The sequence below is a fragment of the Bactrocera latifrons genome, unplaced genomic scaffold (assembly GCF_001853355.1).
Source record: "Bactrocera latifrons isolate USDA-ARS-PBARC rearing strain unplaced genomic scaffold, ASM185335v1 scaffold_8, whole genome shotgun sequence".
Taxonomy (NCBI): Eukaryota; Metazoa; Arthropoda; class Insecta; order Diptera; family Tephritidae; genus Bactrocera; species Bactrocera latifrons.
Window position 1 is genome coordinate 3,514,473 of NW_017537489.1, and position 25,438 is coordinate 3,539,910.

The 25,438-nt window shown below is 35.7% G+C and overlaps 2 protein-coding genes across 5 annotated transcripts in view; one reads left to right on the plus strand and one right to left on the minus strand.

Moving 5' to 3' along the window:
- Nucleotides 1–25,438, plus strand: part of LOC108976754 (FH1/FH2 domain-containing protein 3) — a 129,556-nt gene that overhangs the window by 44,118 nt on the left and 60,000 nt on the right. The gene's annotated exons all lie outside the window — the stretch shown is intronic.
- LOC108976668 (probable trans-2-enoyl-CoA reductase, mitochondrial) lies at nt 23,860–25,037 on the minus strand. The gene has a single exon (XM_018945913.1). The coding sequence runs from the start codon at nt 25,035–25,037 to the stop codon at nt 23,937–23,939; it is 1,101 nt and encodes a 366-aa protein (XP_018801458.1). The 3' UTR covers nt 23,860–23,936.

The following is a 25,438-nucleotide window of genomic DNA, read 5'->3' on the forward strand; positions in this document are numbered from 1 at the left end:
TAATGTTCATATATGTAGAAACACATGCAAGCTTCCTTCTTTTACTGTCTTATTTTTTGCGTGTTATTGTTCTTAGACCCTTCAACCACTTGCCTATTAGTGAATTGGTTTGGAGTCTGGTAGTTGTTAGCAAGTATATGTTTGTTTCCAATTGTTTGTCTAGAAGTTAGTGCGAATGACTGACTGGCGACTAAGCGGGTTATGTCTGGCTGGCTGGCTGGCTGTGTTGATGGCACGGTTGGCTGCTTGTTTGTTTGGTGCTATCTAAATTGTAGCTTTTGCGATTTGAACGCGCACACCAAGCATTGCTCACAAACACACACACACATACATACGTAAATATATTCTGGCACATTTGAGTAACTAAGTACTTAGAGTTTGAATTCTCATTGCTATCGCCAGCAACCTTCGTGCGGAGTAAGGGGCTTCAGAGCAAATATACAACTGCTTCCACAACACCGACATGAATTTGGCTTAGTCGGCAGCGTTGGGGCTTACTCGCCATGCAGGCGATTCTACACATACTATATATATATTATATATTGTATATGATGTGCATGTGTTGCTCAGACTGTAGTGAGCGCAGCAAATACACACATACAAGTATTTACACTGCGATAAGATTGACGTTAATTCCGTAACAAATTCTAGTCTACACTTCAACAACTTCAATTAAAATTTGCGTATAGCTCTGTTCTAAGCACAAGGCACAGCTAACGAGTATTTCTAGGGCGAACCGACCGATGCGGTTTTCCTTCTATTTTTCACTTTTATTTGCGTTATCGCTGATCTTTCTGCTTCTGCTGCTCTTCGTCTTTTGTGCATGTATGCTCGCATGAATTTCGGTTTCACTTATTGACTTTCGTATCTGCTTATCTAAGCGTACAGAGTTTTCTACTTTGCCCAAAGTCAAGGTGAATGAACAAAAATTGTGCATTTTATTCTTAAATTCAATTTACCTTGAATCAAATTAAGTTATCTTGCCTCTTGGAATTGAGTTCTTTGAAAAAATAATTTTTTTTTTTTTGTGTTTGTATTTTCGTCATTTATTTATTAGACTTTCGATAACATTATTAAGGGAGAACAGTATTTATTGGTTAGGGTTAAATAAAGCGGCTCACAAATATGTATATGTATTTATACTGAAAATATACAGACCTGGAATGTTATATGAAATCCCTCGCACAATCATATAGAGTGTATATAAAATTGATTTAAGAGTTGAATTAATTATGAAATTTAAGATATCCATATTTCAAGCTTTTCAGATTTGGAAAGCAGACATTTTTCTTTGAAAATCTATCAACTTCTTATAAATTTATTATGATGATAAATATTACTATGATAAATGGTTCTGAAGAAGCTAAAAGTTTTCACTTGGCTGGAAAAAAATCTATTCGACCTTCAAAAATATTGTTTCTCGCTTACCATCGATGGATAAATTTTTTCATGTATTATTGACGAAAGCAAAAATGAGTAATTAGAACAGCATTTTTAAAAAAATGTTTTCTCATCCAAAAAATTAAATATTTTTTTTTACAAATATACACTATTAAGAAAGGAATGCTGAAATTAAAAAAAAAAATAATGTTAAAAATCTCATCTTCCATCCGAATTAACTAAAAAGTGAAAATTGATTTTTTGACACCTAAGCCCCCTTCCCGTAGATCAGGCCATATATGTATATATATGTATTTTAAACTCGGCCATTGGACGCCATTTTCGGTGACCACTCGAAAGAAATGTGCTCCCGTGTTGGTAGGATAAAAAGGCAAAAAAACTAAAAATTGGATTTTTGCCAGACATTTTACAAAAAATGAAAACTTGTCGATTTTTTATCAAATAGTTGTAATCGAAAAAAAAAATCTTCATCCAAGTCTTTAAGAATTGTATCGCAAAGACCTGTGTAAATTTTTATAACGATTGGTTATGTAGTTCTCGATAAATCCTGCCAACGACGACAAAACGACAAAGCGAGCACAATTTCTGACGGCTGTATCCCCGAATTTCCCATATTTAGGACAATATTCTAGAGGTGTTGCAGAATTTAAAACAAATCATTTTTTATTTAATCTATAAACCTGTGTAACCCACTAAGAGAACTTAGCTTATTTTCTAAGTAATTATTATTATTTATGTAGATTAGTTATATTAAACGAAAATCCTCAAAAGTTGTTATAAAGTCATTAAGCCTTAAGGTCTACTCGGTTTCAGGCCGGATAGGTCGGATAGGTCGGACTACTTTAGAGCCGACCTTGAGATACCATCAAGTTCCATTCCTAAGATAAACAGTGGAGTCCAGCATTGTAGCAATTAATGAAATATGATGATTGGGATTGAGGGCCAGAATTTCTTGTAAAACTTTAAACTTTTAATTTTTAAAAGGTTTCGGAACTGAGATGAAAAATAAAAGCAGAAAATTGATTGTAGGTCTTCTTCTTTTTTTGGAGTTAGGCGCAAGATATTAGTGAAATTTTTGCTTTGTGTCAACTGATAAGTAATTAGTAGATTTTTTTCTTCTTCTAACGATAGGCTAAAGTCTGTTACTAGAAAATTATACAGTTTTTACATGAAAACGGTGTTGCCATTGATTAATTTTTCTTCTTCTCCATCACATTGCATTCAACAGCTTCCTAATCCATGAAGATTTCGAACGAGTAGAGCCCACTCGTTAGCTAGCAGAGATTTTCGGTTACTGTTTAATTTGTTCATTAGCTATGCGTTATTTAATTATATTACTGTTTCAGTAGTTTAGTAGATTTCTACTATTATAATCTTCTCGGTTCTAATTAATCAAAAAGTTGCAGGCAATATTCTGTTTTAAATTCTCTTGCAAAAATACCAAAATTTATGGCAAAAATACAAATTTAGATCATATAAGAAGTAATAAATTCGCAAATCTATGCACACAAATGCAAATAAATATCAGCTCAGGGAGTCACTCAACGCGATAATAACGTTATTTGAATTTATTTCGCACTTATATCTCATAAATCCGCAGCAAGTTTCAATAAATTTTGTGAAAAAGTGCACACACACCTACAAACGAAGGCGAACAAAAGCAAAATGCGCTGCTAAAAGTAATTAAGAGTAAATATTCTATTGTGAAATCATACATAGATGTGTGTATGTATTGGTAGACAATTTTGCTCACCTCTTAACACACTAAGCTAATATTGTTGTTGCTGCACAGGCGTGGGGCGGCAAATTTTCACAAAAATTAACGCCAATAAAATAGAAAATTTTTCTAAAAGCTAATATTTACATAAGCGCACATAAACACACATATATATATTATGTAAATATGTACAATATTTACATTTACGCTGTGAATTCGTGACATTCTCACGGAAGTGCGGCTTGTGGCAACACCGAGGGGGCGTTACAAACAGCCGTTAAACACATGAAATTATTAATAGACATGTACTACTTTCTTCCCCAAAATTTCTTGTTTTTATTTTCCACACAACTGCAACTAATAATTTCGTACAGAAAATATTAAAGTGTATTTGTGTGAGTATGTACATACATACATATGTGTGAATGGCATTTGTGTAAGAGCCGCGGTCAGCACATCAAAACCGTCGATACCGAATTTCTCACGCCTCGCAAGGCGGCGTTATTCATTTATATGTGTGTGTAGAGCGAAAGCGTAGTTGTGTATGTACATACTATGTGTGGTAGTGTATTGTGGCAAATATGTGGGGCATGTTTACCTGGTGGCAGCCTATGATTAACCACAGCAGATTTTCGTCACGTTAATAAATTGTTGGGAGGCGAAAAGTATTTTGTTTTTTGAAGAAATTTGTGCTGCATAGCGCTGTGTACCTTTAGTGTGTGACTTGAAGCACAATAAATTTCGAGTTTAATGTGTGTGTTGCTGCAAATATGGCCAGAAGCTGTTGCGAATTTCTTCACGCCTCAGAATCATATAATTTGCAATAAATGTTGTTTAGAAATAAAAATAATGGTATAAAGACTAATAACGGCTGGTGAAAGTGGAATATAATAAAATACTTATATTATTTTTTGCAGAAAAAAAAATCAAATAGTTTTAGCAGACTTTTCTTAATTTGTGAATATATACGAATCGGTTTATTTCTCTACACAGTAATATTATCAGAGATATTATCTAAAGACAGTACTTAGAGTTTTCTCGAAAATATATGCAAATATTTATATTGTCGCCTAAAATGCAAAATAGCGTAACATCACTTTACCTAGGTTTACAGGTGAAGGAAAAACGATATAATAGAAGGCACTCATATTGAAACAGAATTTGAGTTTTGGTTACAAAATGGTTAGAAGTTTATATTAACCGCTTTCGATTCATCATTTCTCTGCTCGATATCTTTGAAAGCTATTCTCTTTTCAACAAACTTACATGAGAAAGCCATAAAAATAGTTTACGAGTCGAATTCGATACAAGAGAGTATGCAAACACCTCATTAGAGTAGTTTAATCACCATTTCCAAATTTTGTTATGTTTTGTGAAAATGATTTCAGCACCAAAATAAGCACTCGATTAGCTTAGATAAATAAATGAGGATTGCATCGCAACTTAAGGTCTATTTTGCCCATTCCTATGTCACAACGACTCACAAATTCCAATATACTGGTAAGAGTTAATGAGGCAATGTGATCTCTAGTTGGAAACATGGATCCAAGGACCTTCGTCCTGCGCCTATTGACTGCTGTGCAATCAATAAGCATGTGTTCTGGTGTTTCAGACTCGAATCCGCAGAACCGTCAATTCGCACAAGAAGCTAGATGCTTCTTGAACTCACAATATCCTGTGTAGAAGGCGACAGGTTTCCTGAGTTTATCCCTTGGGGTGTTGATTACATATTTGAACATTTTAAGGTTTTAACCCGCCATTAGCAACCGAGCGGACAAGCTCAGCAGCCAGTTCATTTCTGCTATACTCTGATCTGACCAAAAGCGGTTTGATCTCGTACGCTTGGTATAACCATACGTTCATTGCGATAGTTGCTTTGGTGGTTTATCACTACATCTTATAGCAAAGACCTCTAAATTTAAAGCTTCAGATAATAAAATTTGTGGAAGTAAATTTAGAGTGAATGAGGTGAAATGGGTAAAACCAAGAATAAATGTTACATTCTACTGTACCTGAAATGACCTTGAGCCTGCTTCCACAAACTGCTGGGCAATCTGGAATTAGGTGGCCACAAGTGTTTCTTGAATCTGCAGTGACTAATATAAAGCGAGACAAGGAAACGGAATTTGTCTCGAAGGAAGTTAATCATATCTCTGAGCTTTGCTAAGCCGTAAAGCGGGCGTTGGCCCAGGATCTGCCGGCCAGGCGGCTGCATATCATGAGTGCTTTGGTGGCTCTGGATAGTGTTAATTCGACATGCCACCGTAAGGTTGAGTCTAATGTAAAGCCTAGGTATTTGACCTGTTTAGACACCTCCATCTCCCTGCCACCAAATGTAAGGGGCTTCAAGGCCGGAAGATATCTTTCAGTTTATATGCCAGCTATACGCTTTAGTGATTCAATATCGTAGATACAGACGAATAAGCACCATCTTGAGAAGTAAAGAATGTGTGCGAAATTTCAGATCGATATCTAAAAACGAAGGGACTTTATGTATAATATACACCATGTGTCTTAAAACAAATATACTAGCGTCACACCGAAAAATCTTAAGATCGTTCGAGTTCATTTCTTCAATTACCAATTAAAAAGTGAAATTTATTTTCACTTATTTCTAACGGTTGGAATAAATCTTGCAATAATCTAAATTCAGCGCCATTAAGTTGACGAAACTAACAGTAATTAGCACGATTGAAAAGTGTAGGTATGTTAGCATATAAGTACATGTGAAAAAATATGTATACATATATACGTATTTAAATAGTTGAAACAAACACAAATTCATTAGAAAAAACCTAGTGAAATTTTATCAGCAAAGCTTGTCAACAAAAGCCTTCACCAACGATGTCACCAAAAGCAATATGACTGCGCATTAATAAATTTCATGCCAATATGCTTGCTACAATTGAAGGTTGCTTATCGATTCCAACAAAAATAAGTGCAAAATGCACATAAGAAAGCAAAAAAGCCTAAAAAATGCAAAACACACAAATTCGCAGAAAAGAAATGTTCAAGGGAAGAACACGTGCAAGCTGAAGACCCCGTTCATTAGACCGTTGCGTAGTAAAAACCATAAACACACCAATGCATAAAACTATATATGTATGTATGTACATATATATATATATATACATATATCTATATAGATGCATGCATTAAGTCTCATGCACACCTTCGCATGCATAAAACACCTGTGAGTTTGCTCTCCTCAGGGCTGCTAGAAAATCAATATTTACCAACCACTTTTTCCAAATACAAATAAATGCACACACACATACGCATATGTGAATATGTATTCTCCACTTTTATGTAAGCTTGTAGTTGGCTATTTGCAGGCTTAAAATAGTTGAGGCTTAAAGTGAGGAAAAACATTAAATGAACACTAAAGTTGGTTGTTAGCGTCTGAAATGACCCTAATGGCAACAAAAAGCATGCAATCTACCAAATGTGCTTACATATATGTGGGTATGTATATAATAATATACATATACATATACATACTATATATGTACATATACATATACCGTTATACAGTTAGAGTGCTCGAGGGAATGAGCAAATGAGTAACGAGTCCTTCGCACGTAATTGCCAGCGATTATTTATTTAGAATGAACTATAGCGACTGACCTCAATAGGGCGCCTATGTGTTCTAGAGGGATGTAGAAGTGTGCATGTGAATTGCCGACAAGTGAAAGTGTTGTAAGTGCTTTTTGCATAAAATAAGGCTGCACATGCAAATATATCACAAATAAAGTTTTGCTATTCCCCTTTTGTTGTAAAATGAAAATATGGCAAATAGTCTTAGCAAATCTACGTACTTCATAGTATTAATTAAAATATCGTTATACAAAGTATTATACAAGTACATGGAAAAAAGCAGCGTAGGTGCAATAAGTTGCCACCGATATATAACTAACTTGAAGTGCATCCCAAATTCATTAGTAGAGAGGGAGCGATAATATTCACTATATAACAGCTCCTTCAAAACGTGATTGACGCACTCTCCTGTGCTTGATTATCGAGTCAATATGCACTAGTAGCTTGAACGGTGGCAAATGATCCCATTGGATTATGCAAGAAAGAGCAGAGTATAACCAGATGATATGAAAAGTTTCAATTGCATCAGTCTCATTGAATTCTCGGGCAATATATAGACTGTAAGTCAATACAACCACATGTTAGATTAAGCTGTTAGGCCAATGCCATACATGAACCAGTTTTGATCTGATAGAATATCAGATGGAGTTCATTTACGAGGTTCATGAAGAGTAGTAGTACTTTAGAATGCCCACGCTTGGCGCGCCTTTCAACATATTCAGTGTACTTACTATCGATACCTCTTCCAGTGCATCATACCGTTGGAACCCTAGATGTTTACAGCGTGCGGGTGAAGTTCCCAAACCTGCGGACATGTGTCGTCACCAGACTGTGACCACTTAGTATTCCGATTATGTTCCTACAGTTTCTTCTATCGAGCGAATATGAGTAATAGGAATTTTGTTTACTTCCGATCTACTGTTTGCACATGACTTTTACAGTTTTGCACCTAGATAGCCCGTTCTATCGGTTTTGATTTTCTTAGCCATGCTTCTGTCCAGATCTTCGTATAGACAATGCATGGGCTTCCTTATGTTGATTACTTTTCGGATATTAGCCGTAAAAAATGCTTGGCAATGCTTGGCTTGGTCGATGACTTTGTGACCTGGCACTCAGTAGAAGTGAAGTTGCCTGATTCTGGCAGCACTTTCCACTGCCGCCCTGCTTCCCAAGATAGTTCTGGGCGATATGCGATATGTTGGAGACCCTATAAAGTTTACATACATATATAAAAATGATTAGCATGACGAGCTGAGTTGTTGAAATTTTACACACGTTTTTTTCTCACCAAGAAACTGGTTTAAGTTCATAGGTTATTTTTCAACGCTGCGACGCAGTCTTCGAAGAAATTGTTCAGATCGGATCGGATCGGATCACTGTACCATATAACTGCCACACAAAATGTCCTATCAAAGTTCTTATAAGGAATATTTTGTATTTACGAAGAGTAATATAGCTTCGATGTAACCGAGTTTAAAAATATTATCTTTTTTTATTGAGTTAAAACTTTAAATAAATTATAGTTTTTTACAGAAAACATAAGCATAAGACACAAAGAGGTTACAAAATTATTTCAAAAGGCAAAGTAATATTTATTCCAACATAGAGAGAAGCTGGCATAGTTTGTTCGATTCACAACTTGGTAGCGCTGGGCAAAACACAGACAGCTATTATATATATTAGACACTTAAAAATGCCCGAAATACAACAATGTAAATGTAAAAGCATAAGTTTTTCAATTTTTGAAAGGATTCTAAGATTACTATAATTAAAAAATAAAAAATAAAAATATCTCGTTAAAACATATGCATGTATGTACTACAGTTGACTGCTGTGAATGTAACCATTTAAGAAAAGCTAAAAAAATTTCAAAATTCGCAGCCACTTCCTAGTTCAATGATTTTTAAAGGCAAAACACTTTAAGACATTTTTATACTTTTCTGTCGTTGATTTGGCAATTCGCTTTTATATTCCGCTGCACTTAAGTTGACTTTATTCACCAGACACTGCAGCGCCGTACGAAAATTTGAATATTGATTCATGCCAAAATATGAAATATTCCAAAATACAATATAATTGCAGGCATATATATATATTTTATTTAATGGTTTTGTCCTTAACCAACCAAATTGAGTTATCTGAACCAACCCACTCGACATTCAACTTGACCTTGTCTTGTTTAGTTTGCTGCTGCGCTTTTCACTAATTTTTAAGTGTTAAAATGAGAAAAAATACCAATGGCCATAATTACCCAATTTCGGCACGCACACAAACGCGCAAACACACACATAAACACACATACGCACACATGTTGCATAAACAATTCAGCTTTGGCAGCAAAAGTTTTAAACAAAAACGCTCGTTAAACGCGCCGGCGAAACTAAACAAACGTTTTAAAGAGCTAAAACGTGAGCCATAACGTTTACATTTTTAAATTTTTTTTTCCATATTTGTTTTTGTAATGCATAATTTTGCATAAATTCATCAACAAATCGAACGGCGAAGCCACAAAGAAATAAGGCAAACGTTAATTTCGGCTGCACCGAAGATAATATACCCTTCACAGATGCATTTCCTTTAGTAACTATGTGTTCAGTTTATACGGAAGCTATATGCTATAGTCCGATAATCCGATCTGAACAATTTTTTCGTAGATTATATTATTACCTTAGGCAGTAAGCCATGCCAAATTTCGTGAAGATTCGACGTCAAATGCGAAACTTTTCCATACAAGCCTTTGATTCCGATTGTTCGGTTTGTGTGGCAGCTATATTGATAAAGTGGTCCGATATCGGCAGTTCCGACATATAAACAGCTTCTTGAAGAGAAAATGACGTTTGCAAAATTTCAAAACGATATCATAAAAACTTAGGGACTAGTTCGTATATGTACAGACAGACGGACAGACGGACATAGCTAAATCCACTCAGCTCAACATTTTGATTATTTATATATATATATTTTTTTGGGTCTCCGACCTTTCCTTCTGGGTGTTACAAACTTCGTGACAAACTTAATATACCCTGTTCAGGGTATAAAAAGAAAAACAAAATAATAATGAATGGAAAATGAAGCCAGCAAACATGTACGAGTAGTGTGTAGAAACATTTGTATGTATGTAAGTATGTTTGTATGTATATTTGTATTTTTTATGACACTCTTTAACCATTTAACGCATCGACCACTCGACCAGATGACCACCGAAGCCAAACATTTCAAGTGGCTCGACGCTGGTACGCGCCGCCGCTCGACCGCAGCTGCGCTGCCACCGCATGCCAAAGCGTCTAAGTGTGTGCGCCATCCTGTTGTTTAATTTTATTTGGTATTTCATGTTGTTTAATTTCGTATGCAATTTGAATGCAATGATTTATGGCAAAGTATTTATTACCAACCAATCAATACACAAACACACTCACACACAAGTTCATATGTATAAATTTAATACTTAGCTAGGCGCACCGCCGGCTCGTTGTGCGTAACAGTTGCTAAATGCACGTGCAGCAGTGTGTCGAACACGTTGCTTCCTCACCCTGCGGCACTCATTTGCATGTGATTTAGTGGCGTGTGGAAAGCTAGAAATTTGAGCAATTAATCATGGGCCACACATTGTCGATGCAGCCACCAGGAAAATGCAGCAATGCATCAGTTCGCCGGCTTAACTTACAAATTAGGCAGCGTCAGTTGCTGTTCAGAGAAAAAACATTCGTTTTGATTTCTTTGCATGATTTTTATTTCATGTTATTGGGAAATCTGCTCATGATTATGCAGCTAGGTTCTGCATCTTCGAAATTMGGATATTTTTTTATGAATGTATGTATGTATATAGTAACACTTAAGTTCATTACTAATTTGATGAGACTGACTCATATGCATGCATAACGGAACTGCTTTTTGAATTTTGTCGGTTGGGTTTTCCACAAACAATGAGCTTTTGGAAGCATTTTTGAAAACCGCCACCAAAAGAGGAGTATTCGTTCGTAGTTGATGTGCTATAGAACCCCGATGCTTGAGAAAGATAGAAATCTAACAGAAAATGCAAAGGAGCAAGTTTTTGACCATCTTGCAGAGATTCTAAGTTAATTTTAGCTTAGTAAAGCTTAGAAATCAAACAATCGTTGTTTAGGAAATAGTCTTATGTCATATACCATTGTTAGTCCACTGTACGGTAGTTTATTTTCTATGAAAATGTTGGTGATCCCACTTTATTGTCTTGATTTTTAATTGTATATACGATTCCATCGCACATTAGTTTTGTATTTGCATCATATCATCATAAAAGATGTTTCTGCAATAGCAGTCGCCTCCGAGCGCATTTCTGGTAAGAAAAAATCCTCATTCATATTCCATCTGGTTCGGAGAAGAATTGAAGGTCATAAAACTTGTCAGAGATGTGGGTAAAATAGAAGAAAATGGGCACTTTAATACGAAGGGATTTTGATAAAACTTCTTGTGAACATCAAGAACCACAGAAAGTATTTTTTTTTGGAGCTTGTTATATGTCAAAAACCAAGGAAACAGGTTTTTAATATTTATAGTAGGTCTATCTTTATTATCCATTGAGGTTTGATCGTTCGTTTTTCCATTGCCGCAGACAACGCTTAGGCGGTTATAATCGAGCTTACAACAGTCGCCAGTCGTTCTTCTTTTTTCAGGATTTAGCATGAAACATATAAAATTAGAGCTAACTGATAGGAAGTATTTCTTCTACCTGTTCTTTCTTTAGAAGTATTCCACGAATATTTCATAGAATATTAGTATTGTCTTATGATCCGAAATACTTTGATTTTTAAACAAATTTAAATTTACTACAACAGTCTTCTATATGATGTGTGAAAAGCAAACTGCAGAAAAAATAAAGGTGATACAAACATTGCCATGCAGGTTGAGTTTGGGGCCGATCTCAGTAAAAGATGATAGGCATTCGAATTATGTAATATCAAAGAAGTTCGTAGTTATGGATCACCAGACCCAAAAGTATAGGTGAATTGCTCTAAGCTACTCAAAAAAACTTTTTTTCTGCATCATATCGATCCCTGTCAATGCAACTGGTCCAGGGAAGATAGTGGTCTCAATGTATTTTACCTTGTGTATGATGTGTTTCTGTCGCATTCACTCATACTAAAACTTTGGCAGTTTCGTTAATATTTTTAGGCTTACCGCATGTGTGTTTGTTGGGCAGTATTCGGTTAGAACTACTCAATTACAGCAAAATCTAATTTGGGTCAGAAGAGCCCTCTAACTGCTCAAGAACTGGTTGTTTAATTGCATTTACGGAGCTCTCTGGGAGCTAAGCTAGAAGGCAAGAGTTCAACAGAGCTTCTACTCCTTTTGTATTTCATTGCGATAGATTTTCAGTTGCTAACGTCAAATGAGACTGAAAACTCTTTAAATTCAAGGAGCTAGATTCCAAAACCTCAAATAAAAGCACTTAAAAGCTCAAGGAACATTAAAAAAAAAATAAGGAAACCTTTGCATTGTAAGCGACAAAGTGAATCGCTGCGACAAGTGCCGTGTCGCCGCTTCATTCAGTAAGTGTCAATGTAAATATTTGTTAAACGACTTAACGCATAGTTAGCTCATTGCAACGCTGCTGTGTTGTATAATATTCAAATGACTAAATGTATTTTAATCAGCGTGATTTTATGCTCAACACATCGCACGCACTTAAGTTATGAGTATGCAACACGGGGCTACTTGACGCCTCTGCACAAATTACTTGATTACCAACGGTGATATGAACTTACATATACATAAATACCCAAATGACAGTTAAGTAGAAGTAGAATAATGAAGAAAGAGTGCATTGAATGACAAGAAATTGGTTAGCAAGAATTTCATAGGGCCACCAAACGTTCAAACCTATTTAAAAAAGGAACGAAAAATCAACCACAAAAAATACAAAAAAAACACTTGAAACGTCACACATTCCATTACAATTAGTCACGCAGTGGACTATAGAGCGCGACAACATACATACATATGTACATACATACCATATATACATATACATATATCGAAAGGGTTACATAAGTGTCTTAGATCCATTGTGAATGCAACGAAAAATTAAGTTAGCCGAACAAAAAATACTGAAATGTCTTCCCTTAAAGGAGTTTGAAACTTAACAAAAAAAATAAATAAAAAAAATAAAAGAAAAAACTCAAAATAAAACCTCAAAGACAGAAAAAAAAACATTGGAAAACTAAAAAATGCAGTCAGCGAAAAAAGATAAATGAACATTGAAAAAAAAAAGTTGTTGCCAAAAAAAATTTGAAATTTGAAAAAACGCGTCAATCAACCAGCTGCGTCGAGCTAGTTTTCTTACCAACAACAGCAACATATAACAACGCAAACGACTTAACTGTTTGTCTGTGTCTTCGTAGGGCGGGTGGACAGTTGGAATTTTTCTATGGCTTTGAGATTGTTTTAATTCTTTTCATTATTATTTTCCTTTATGAGACACCATTACCACCGCCGTCGCCGTCAACAATGCGGCATAAACGTCACTGCGTGCGCTTGCGCGTACATATATAGTATATACGTATGTGTGTGTGTTACCAAAAGTTGTTTGACCTCTCGAGTGTTTACTTTAGAGTGACTAGTTGTAGAATGTTTTAGACAGCAAGAATGCGTCAGCTCAAATGCAAACAGACGGCGGACGTATGGACGGACATTGTAAACCGGCGTTGTTGGGATAGTGCAACTATTTTGAGTGAGCGGGTTGTAAATTTTCCAGTGAAATAATAGTTTTGGAAACTGACATAAGCTGAATGAGAATTTCAAACTAAAGGAATATGTCGGGATTTTAAACCATTAATTCTTTCATTGAAATATTTCAACTAAGTCGTGATATGAACTCAAATTCGTAAGAGATAACTATATATACAGGTTTGTAAGATTCTGAATAAGTCTTTTCAAATTATAATTTTTTTTCGAACTGCTCGCCCGAACTTTCCATTGTATAACTTAGCCTCTGGGGAGAGCCTAAATAATTCTGGAAATCAATTTTTCGTAGTTTGAAAGATGAATTGCCTAATTTTATTCGGATATATTGCGAAACAAGTCCTCTATAGACTAGTCAAGCTTTGGTACTACTCGAGACTGCATGTCCAATTCTGATACTTATAATTCTAGTAATATTATCTTTGCTTAGGTATAAAGAGAACAGATTCACTAGCCGAAAAAGAATGCTAAAAACTCGTGGTTTCTGACACCATCTTTTGATAGATATATTAAATATTGTAATGCTTAAAATATTTTGTGAGAGACGAATTGACAGTCATTTGATTTTTTAAGCTCATTAGCCTACATTGAGCTGCCTCTAAAGGCAATACATCGAAACATGTCCTAAGTTTCTGCTATTCTATTCTTACCCACTATTTTTGATAGAAATATATTTTTGCTTTCTATGCGCCAAAATGTAGGCAACAATATGTGTGCAAACTTTTTAACAAGCCTAAATGTAGGCAACTGAAACCACATAAGTTAGTTGTTTATATATTTTCGCACGACTGAGCTGGGTGCTCTTTGCGAAATTTGTCAGATGTTTAATATATTCGAAACATCGGTTTCTTATGAAGCTGTTTGGGCTTTAGTCCAACGAAACTTGATTGTCGAAGAGGTTCTTTATCTCTAACTAAATTTCAATCAGTAATTACTTTAAAACTCAAATCCACTCCATGCATACACCACTTATTGCAATAGTATTGGAGCTGAAGGCAAACATTATATTTTTCTTAAAATTGTGATATTTAATTTGAGCGCAGAAATGTATGCAGCTAAAAAAGTATCTTATAGTAAAGGGCAAACGAAAACTTAAACCCGTTTTCTCGAAAATCTGTTTTCAGAGTCGGTGAGTACAAGTTCTCCGAAACAGCTGTATGGCTCACTTATAATTTTCAAAGGACCATCTTAGACTTTTTTTAGGCAATAATCATGCATATTTTGCATTTTGATAATAATTTCGATTTTCAAGTTCCTGAGAAGTATTTCTTATCTTATCTACCATATAAACGTAGTCTTGACGGATTCATTTAATTTTCAAAAATATTATTTTTTGCCTATTTTGTTTGAAGATTTTTGTCTTCCCACCCCACTGTGCTTACGCAGCGCTGTTTCACAATGAATACCTGCTAGAGCAATAGGAGTTGACACCGCTGCACTCAGGCGTCCAAGACGCAGCATGGAAATTGTGTCACACGCATGCGCACACACACACGCACATTTCTAAATGCATACTCACGGTCACCAAGACGCCTTTATGTTGATTATTCACACCTGGTCACTTGTATGTCTGCATGCAAGTAATGCGCGCATTTTTTTCTAGTAAAACGGTATTGCACAGTAGCCACAGTGTTGGCCGTTGCGCTAAGTACCCATTTAATGCGCCATAAATGCAGAAGAATCGCACTTTTACATGCGGAAATCTTCACTTCCTTCTGGTAGAACAAATACCAATAAACATATGTAGATATAGATATATATTTATATATGTATCTATATACAGGCATATATACAGAAGTGGAGTATATATATCTATCTATATATATCTATATATATGTACATACTGCCGTTTGGTGATAAATGCGCTGCGTCGAGCGGTTGCTGGGTCAAAACAAAGTGCAGTTAAAGGCTTAATGTCCGCTAGAGCGCATTACTCGTTGTTATTGTTATTGTTACTTGCATGTATGAATATCCGTTTTTGTGTTAATTTATGCTCGTGCGTTGAGGTAACAAGCAACGGACGCACAAGCGCACGCACAAGCGATTATGCGGTGCAACATCGCGATGTGCGTGAGTGTGTGTGTGGCGAGGGAACTGTGCCGCACATTTATCTCACGACTTTATAAATACTCATTCTACACAATTGTTACCGCTTATTTTTATTTCGCTTACTTATTTTATTGCTATTGTTAATGTTATTGTTATTGTTATGTTTTTCCAACGTTTATGCGCTGATAATTGTCGTGTCATAAATGTCGCCAGCAGATAGTGGCGGATGAGGGGGCAGGCGCTGTGCTGGAAGGCGGTTGTGGAGCACAAGGCAATATTATAATTTGTTCTTCTACAAATTCTACGGACAATATTGTCGCATAAGCACGAAGGCATTCTCACACACACGAACACACGCACACGAGCAGACACATACGAATACACCTTAAATCACGTGTGTCCATTTGCTTGTGTGACTTTAGCCTCAACTTTAGCTGTATTTATGACACGCAACAATCGCGATCGCTTTGCCGTTTGTGACCAACTTTAGCAGAATGCCAACTCATTACACACACGTCGAAGCTGCCAAAGCGTCTGCATTGCGTTTCTCTGTGTGGAGACAATTCTTGGTGCGCATGAAAGAGCTCGTGGAATTACGAGCAGACTACAATAGCATAAAAAATGTTTATTGTTACTGTGTTAACGGAAATGAGATGCATTTTAAGCCTACAGATGTATGCACGTACACACACACACATGCCTAGAGCGTGCAGGAAAGCCCGTTAGCGTTTATGACGCTAACAGTCACATGAACTAATTTCGCATCTGTGTTTAGCGCAAAAAAGAGTTGAATCTTTAATTTATACAGTTGTGAAATTGTTTTCTCAGACGCGCTTTGGACTTTTTGCGCATGGGCACCGTAATTAAGAGATTTCTTTTCCGACGAAATGTGCAAAAATCTTTCACGTATTTCAAAATTAGCTCAATCTGATGTAACTTGATTACTTACATGTGAATATATTATATCGTTTATCTTCTCTTCTAGTTGGCGAATTCCAAAAGTCTCATTATGTTCTTATATGCGAGTATAGTATATCTCTGCTGTTTGGAGAATTCTGGATTGTGTCTAGTTACTAACACCGGTTACTTGCTTTATAATTAAGAACTTATTTTCCTTTGTTTTTTCTTTTCCTTTAAAGAAACCAAAAAAAGATTAATGAAAGTTCATTGAGCCTTGGAAACCTATTTGTTTTTTATATTTCGTTGAGCTTTCGAAACAATCTATGGAAGTTTATTAAGCTTTTGAAACCAAAGCATCTAGTAAAGCTCTTTGAGCTTTCGAGTCAAAAAGTTCATACAACTTTTAAACTATAAGTTTGGGCTTTCGACGCGAATTTTTTTTAAATATTTTTTAAGGTTCTGAACAATAATTTCCTTAAAAGATCGTTGATAGTTCGCTTTGGAAACATTTTTTTGAAATTTTGTTGAGCTTTCGAAACAAAAAGTTCTATGAAATTTCACTAAGCTTTCAAAACAAAAAACTTTAGTAAAGCTCGTTCAGCTTTTAAGCTGAAAGTTTTCTGAATCTTCGTTATGCTTTCGCCACAAAATGCTTGGAAAGAATTCTTTTTAATATCTGTTAAGCTTTTACTCAATGATTTTCATAAAAGTAACTACCAAATAGTTCGCTTTCGAAGCAAACATTTCTAGCAAACTTTATTAAGTATTAAAAAAATTGTTCAATTAAAGAAACAAATAAATATCGATAAGCTCGCGAATTGTCAAAAAAAAAGTTCAGTGAAAGCTCATAAAACTTTTAAAGTGAAAGTTCACCGAAGTTCATTAGACACAAAGTTTTTTTAAAGAAGCAAAGTTCTCTTTGAAAGCTTTTTAGCTTTAGCTTTAGGAAAATATTATGATCACTTGAGGTTTCTAAAGTTTCGAAAATTTGTTTAGAAACTAGCTCATCAATAACCAGTAGAGAGGACATATTCTACAATAAGTATTCCATTCAGAGAAATCAAATGTTGGAGCTAGTGATATACTTAGTATTTCCAAACGGTGTAAGGAATTATAAACAAAAATTATTTCATTTGTCTGTACACAACAGTAAAAAGTTAAAGTACTTTATTAATTATGGGGGATCCTTTAAGAATGAAGTTTAAAGAATAAGATAACGATATTTTTAAGAAAACAGTTCGAAAATCTCCGCTTTATGCTATGGGCTAGATACTACTTTGTAATAGAAGAATTAAGTGAGAAGCGACTATATATTATACAAAAAATACAGACTTTTAGAGGCGTGGAATTTGGAGCAATGTGCCAATTTTCAGAGATAACGGTCTTGAAATCGTTAACAAAGCGTTTACTAAGATTTCAGGTTATCTAACGCTATATCATAGAGCTAATGTGATTCCAATCACAATTGTCTCGAGACAACAAATGAAACACCATTATTAAATTTTTATGCATTTTCCGCTTTAATACGCTTTTAATAGCCAAAAACAATCGAAATGCTTTATGGCTTTCTTCAATTGATATACAGCAATAAAAGCTATGTGAATGCTTGTTAATTTTTTTTTTTTTTGGCATTTGATTTCTTGCAGACTATTATTAACAATTAAAATCGCGAATTTTTGCAAAAACTGCCAATTACCGTTAGCTAAATGGCTATGTAGTAAACGCTAATTTGAAATTATTAGCGAATTTGCATAATTGATGATAGGAGCGGAACAATAAAAATGCAACGAGCAAAGCTTGCAAGCAATTAGTATAAAAGCAAAGGGGAAAAAAGTTAACTGAAAGAGGGGACTTTTGAAGATCCATCTATATGTGTAATTATATGCATGTATATGTGTGTGTGAAGCGGAGAGCTGAAGAAGTCGTCGTTGCAGTAGTAAAAAAGACCCAGTTATGTATGTATGCGAGTGCCGCAATTATTGACGGCGCCGCGGCATGCAGTCACAACGTAACACTGCCGTAGAAGCCGTTAGCCACAAAAACAAAACAAAAATCTACACAAGCGACCGCCAGTCGGCCAATGAGTGCCAAAAAAGTGAAAGTTCACTTAATGGCGAAGAAAAACAAAAGACTTAAGACACAAACTCGCTGGCAATGTTGAGCACTTTCTGCACATAAACATTTGTGTATATATGTAAGTACGGTAAAGCGCATTCCATGCGCGTGGGTGCTTTTTGCTACTTATTAATATTGTTGTTGTTATTATTACCATTGTCGGTGTTGTTGTTTTTGTTCTTTTTACTACTGTTGTTGTTGTTAATTCTATTTTGGGCTTTAATGCTGATGTTGTCTTTTTGCTCGTTCACTGCAAGGTTTTGCCGCAATAGACGTCACTGCCTACCCGGCTTGCCATTGCTTCCCACACTTGGCCCATCAAAAAATATGGAGATATTTCATAATTAATGAAAAGTAAAATGTTTCATAAACGAATTCATAAATTACACATGAATTCGCAGGCAAAACGTGATTTTGTCTGACATTTAGCAAAGCGTTGGTGGAATTAGGCGCGAAGTGGCGAGTGGCGTGTGCGCATGCGCCACACCGTTGTGCTGCGCGCTGACTTGCAAGTGCGCGAATAAAAGCGCAAAATTGGAAACAAATTTTGTTGCACATTTACATGTACATATGTACATACATACMTACAAAGCCTTTGAAAAAATTGTGAAATCCCACATGCCTTTTAGGCAATTTGCCGCCTGTGCGGTTTTTCGTAAAAAAAAATTTATACTGCAAATAAGGGTTAAGCTGTCGTGACCCATTCGCACTTTTCCTCAAACAGTTATGTATACTCGTACTGAGTATATCGGTACTTTTGTTTACTTAATGGGCGGTAAGCTAAATTTGTTAGTTGCCAACCTTTACAGGCATCGCGTCGTTGTGACACTTAACTGTCCTCCTGCGTATGTGAGTTGAGTTTAAGTTCGCAGTTAGCGGTTTATGCAAACAAATTGGTGTGCGAAATCTTCCGGGTTCAAAATTTTACGCAAAACAGTTTTTCTTGTGACTCACATTCACTTGCCTTTCCCTTATACCGAGGTACAGAGCCTTGCAATTAAATACCAAGATAATAACTAATAATTACCTTGGTATTTAGTAATCGGTAGTAAAGGTTTGTAATCGCTTGATAGGCTGGCAATTAGTTTAGGCAACAATTTGATACACAGTCACTTTTCTGTTACTTAGTAGCTTTTATTCGAATTTTTGGAAATTTATTTTAAAATGACTATAAGACGTCATTTATATCTGTGTGATCTACTTTTACTTCAGTACTCCATCTTATGCTTTGTCCTAGGCCAATATTACATAAAGTTTAGTTTATAGTATATATTCGCATGCAGAAGTTGAAACAGACTTTAGCTTTGAAGTTTTAAAGTCCTTTATAAGATTATTGGATGAATCACAGTAAAATTTGATTTATAAAATGTACTTATTTTACCAAAGATTTATTCTTTTAAAAGAAAAAAATATGCGTAATAAAATATTACGAAATTCGTTGACAATCCCGAAATTTCGGTATCAAATATTTCTAATCCCGATTTTGTTTTCCGTGAAAAATTCTATGTCTTATAACTTTATTAACAAATGCGTTAACAATCCCGAAATTTCGGGATCAAAAATTTGTTATCCCGATTTTTTTCCGTGAAAAATTCTATGTCTTATAATTTTATTAGCAAATTCGTGGACAATCCCAAAATTTCGGGATCAAACATTTTTAATCCCGATTTAGTTTTCGGTGAAGTATTCTATTTATATAATTCAATTACTAATTTCGTTGACAGTCCCGAAATTTCGGGATTAAATGTTAATAATCCCGATTTCATTTGCCCTTTCGGCAAAGTATTATATTCATATAATTTAATTACTAAGGTCGTTGATAATCCCGAAATTTCGGGATGAAATATTTCTAATCCCACTGTACTTTTCGGGTTCAAACATTTTCAGTAGCGATTTAGTCTTCGGGACGGGCAGAATATGTGTTCAATAACTTGCAATTAAATTTTGTTTTATATTTTATAATGCAAGTAGAAAATTACAAATTAGGCATATTAACCCACGAAAGCTCTAATCTATGAATTTGGTAGGAGAAGATACAAAAATGTCGATATTTTTTAAATATCTCTTACTAAAAAACAAATTTTTGTTTCATATATTGTTTAACTGTTTTCAGATAGTTATGTATATACCAAATTCTTGGTCTCTCTAAGTGAACTGAGATCTGTAGTTGGAAGGGTCAATAGAATTTCAGGGATTTCATATCATTTACGTTAAATAAAGGGTCAAATATTGAAATAATAATTAATATATACAACTCATGGCAATATCACTGTTATCATCACATTAAGTATTTGTCCTATAGTGATAAAGCTCTCCGCGGATCTAAAAAATTTCGAAGGTCTATTTTGAAATTATTATTATTACAGATGTATCTAAATATGAAGTTTCAGATAGTACATTCAGTACTTAGCAGTGATCCTCACCATATTGAGGCACATAAGCACAAATTCAAAAACAATATTTGTTCTCACACTGTCTCTCACAGCATTTACATGAATCGCTAATCAGTAATCCATTATTGCAAAAGTATTCACTAACTACCGTAAAAAGTCGCGACGCATAATAAACTTTTTGTACGTTTAATTTTCAATAAGCGAATATTATGCAGATTGGATAACTGTCGGTTAATAATAAACTTAATTTATCGCTGTGGAGCTACACAATAACAGAGTTGCGCAAAAACTGTATGACTAATCTTTGTTACTTCGTTGGCCCCAACAGGTTATTCCCTTTTCACGGCTTGCTTCGCGGGTCGTACACGAGTTAATAAGTGTGGCTGTATGGGAGTGTGGTGTGTGCGTGTGTGTAACTCCGTTGCAAATGTGCTGCTTGTGGCAATGTGAGAACAAGGAAAAAAACTGCAAACACAGTAGACAACTAAAAAACAGCAACAAAGCATCTGAGCGTGAACTTAGTACGAGCAGTTCCCATTCAACAATATAGTTTTACAATTGCACTCTTGTGCTTTACTCATGTGCTCGCATTCAGTGTATATTCAATAAACGTACATATGCGCTTTTAACTTCATTAATTTCTTGCATTGTATTCTGTATTCTTTTGCAATTATTTATTGCTTTATTTTCGCACATCGCACCTGCTTGCCTTTGTTGCCCTGTTTTAACTACTCTTTCAACTCGAAGTTCAGTTTCAGCTGCTCTTCTGCACAAGCGCACATCTTTACTGGTCTATACTTATAAATATACATCTGTGTGCTAGGGTGGTCCTTCGAAGTCTGATATTTTACAGCCTTAGTCACTCAGTCGATAAAAATATGAAATTGGAAGAACTTTTCTTCAATAAATTGTGTAGATATGTATACTATATTATTTTCAGCTTCCAGCCCACAGTCAACAATATTATGACCTTGGTAGAACTCTTTTTCAATAAACTCTGAATAATTATACAAAATATCCCAATATAAAGTGATCCTTAAACTTCGTATGGCTGAAATTTTTGGTCTCAATGAAACTCAGAGCTAGCCAATACGCTTTTCTGAAACTTTTCAGCTATTAGAGTCGAGAAATTCTCATTACATTTGGACACAGTTTAAAGATAGTTGATAAATATAGGGTTCGAAGTTGCGCTAGAGTTAGGAGGGAGCATCTCGGTAAACATAGCTTCCGCGGACCATACGAGTCGGCTGCAATTGGTTTTAGCTGCCTCAATAAACTTTTGTAAAGCCCAACCCGCTTAGTCCATAACCGACTTTAGTGGACTGTGGAGTCCTGAGCATCACAGAAGATTGGTTTTCTTAATTGTTCCAGTGGGATCATTCATAGCTTCAATAATATCAGACTAAATATGGAACGTATCCAAAGCTTCAGCTGAACCAATTCAAAATGAATATTGTCAACTCAATCTCTTTAAAAATGGCACAATTCTGTCACCAGTAAAGACCAAGCTCTTTGGTTAAAATCAACAGCTTTTGTAAGCATATTGAAATACAAATTAAGTTAAAAAATATATATATAGGCATAAAACAGTTTTCTGAAAATTAACCATCACCCTAATATACATATTTCATATAAAAGTAAAGTTCTACTCCACGTTCAAATTCTTAAGACACAACAGTGTTGCCTTTCCGGCTTAACTTCTTTGCTTTCGGTCTGTTTCGCTGATGTTTCTTCCCAATGATGACCTGGAGGATTAGTGGATCGGTGAATTGCTATACCGTTGTTGTTGCTGCTGCTGCTATTGTGTTGCAATCGCACACGAATACGGTGGTTTTGACTTACCTGCTACTTCCTGCCTACCTGCCAAGGCACTGCACTGCAAGTTTCGGCAAATTGGCGGTACTCGTATAGCCGTCAGCCGTTAGCTGTAAGTTGGTAGTCGCCAGCTGACATCAAACATGCAACGGTATTTCCAATTTGTTGGTACGTTCCCACGCAAACGAAAAAATCGCATGCGAAGAGGATGAAAGCAAGAGTAAAAAAAAAAAAATAATAATAATAAATGCTTTGAAGCAAAAAGGAGCCTAAGGAAAGCTGGGGAAGAGTGTTATTTGGTTTTGTTATTGTTTTGTTTTGCATTTTTGGTAGGCGGCTGCTTCCGAGCACCTCAGGCTTTGTGGTTAACAAAATTTATTACGGTCTAAACATAAGATTGCTTGTTTATGAATGAATACTGCGCATACCTGAATGTTTTGCGGAAACCTTTAAGGTTCAAGGTCTCTGTTGACATAAAACCGTACTTCTTAATCCAAATGGGCTCATAAATTATTTTGAGATTTTTAAAGGCCATTAATTTGAAAAGGTGATGAGATCATCCGTTTTGTATAACTTATTTGTTGGAAAAATTTAGTTCTTAATTCATTTCACTTCAAAATGCAGAGAATTATTTGCATAATTATAACTTCAAAATAACCATTGACCAATTGGTAAAGCCTAGACAGGTTCCTCTCTTAATCAAATATCAGTATTTGATATATCAACCTTTTGTTTCAGTCTAGTGTTTAGAGGCCATCAATCTATTATCCGGTCGCCTCACGGCATACAGTGGCATCCTCTTACTTCTGGAAGCCTTAACATAGTATTCAAGTACTATCCGTAGTTTCTGTAGAAATATAAACTAATAATTAATCAAACATCTTTACGGTATCGCTAAGCTTTAGTACGATTTCTCTTTGCAAGCTTTTCAACTTAAATGTTTCGTATATTTCAAAGTTTAACGCTAGATGTCGCTTTAAAGAAGGTTAGAGAAAAGTCCAGAGCTTTCACTGAACTGTAAGCTTCAGAAGTATCTGGAAGTTATAAAAGTTTTAGGAAGTAATGAAGGAATGGCTTCAGGTGTACTTGTTTTATAAATAAGAAATTAAAAAGTTCTCTTTTCTTGCTTTTACTCTTCGGTTTAAGGCAACCACATTCAAAGCCCGGTAAAGGGTTTGCAACCACGCAACAATTATACTACAACTTAAACACAACTATTTATTTAAGACTCAACACTTCATTTGCAAAATGTATTTCTTCCCCACCATGCCCTTTAAGTCCAATGCATCTGAAACTGCCTTTTTATAATCCTTCAGCGGCACCATCTCGTGCTTAACACCTTTCAACTTGCCTTGGTCTAACATCTCAATGAGTTCAGCAAACATTTTGTCACGTGTCGGCTTGCCCTTGTACTCCCTCATCCAACGTGTGACCCAAAATCCACAGAAGGAGATATTTTTAAAAATAAGCGCAGGTGTTGGAATCACCACAGGCTTACGCGACATGCCGCCATATGTGACCATGACACCCTTGACGGCCAACTGCTTTGCCATGTCCGAGGCATTCTTACCGCCAACACAATTGAGCGCCAGACGTGGCGTCGGCAGTTTGCAGAGTTTATTTGCCACATTCTTTTGCGCTAGCTCCTCCTCCGTTAGCACCTCACTTGCACCGAGTAGTTTGAGATACGTTTTCAGCTCATCCAAATTCGGGCGATTTCGCACGATGCCAATCGATTTGAGTCCCCACGCTTTACACAATTGGTGAACTATTTGACCGACGGCGCTATTAGCACCATTTTGTATAACACAATCGCCCTGAGCGAGTGGCACAAAATCCTTCAGCATGCGATAGGCAGTCGGTGGATTCACTACCATTGTGGCAGCGGTCGCCAAGTCCATCTTATTCGGTATACCCAAGAGCTGTTGTTCGGAAAAGTTTGCATGTGTCCGCCAAGTGCCCAGCGCGCTCTCGACTACAACGACACGTTGACCTCGCTTCAGCTTTTGCACATTAGCACCGGTGCGCAGCACTTCTCCGACACCTTCATTACCGGCGATTGCGGGTAGCGGTAACTTCACCGGATATTTGCCTTGTATGGTGTTGATGTCGGACGGATTAATCGGTGCGGCCAACAATCTCACTAGAACTTCGTTGTCTTTCGGTTCGGACAAATCCAATTCGACAAGCTTTAGTACGTCGCCGGGTTCTCCATATTCGCAATATTGTAAAGATTGTGCGCAAATACAAGTCGTTTTACGATGTTCGATTAAAGTCGCTCGCCGCTGCAGCGTGGGCGGTATGTGCTGGCGTAGCAATTGCAACCACATTTTTGTTGCGGAAAATTAAATTTTTTTTCTTTATTTTTGATATAAGACTGGAAAAAATTTTTTTGATTGCTGTCAATCTTATTGGAGTTTGAAGTGTTGGAAAATATGGCTTGGAAAAGTTTATACTCGTAGTAAAATCGAAGTGAAAAATTACTAATATAATATATTGAGGTAACAGATATGATATAGTAAATAGGAATTTGAAACTTTCTGTTGGCCATGCATGAGTTCCATTTACTCAGAGAACTTGCAAGTAAAGAATTACCGGAATTACAAATTTTTGCGGGAATTTTATAGATACATAAATATAAAAGAAATGAATAAACTACAATTCCAATCCGCTTTCTTACTTTCTTGTATCCGAAAAATAGCCATAAATTAAGCATTAGTTCTTTCTGCGA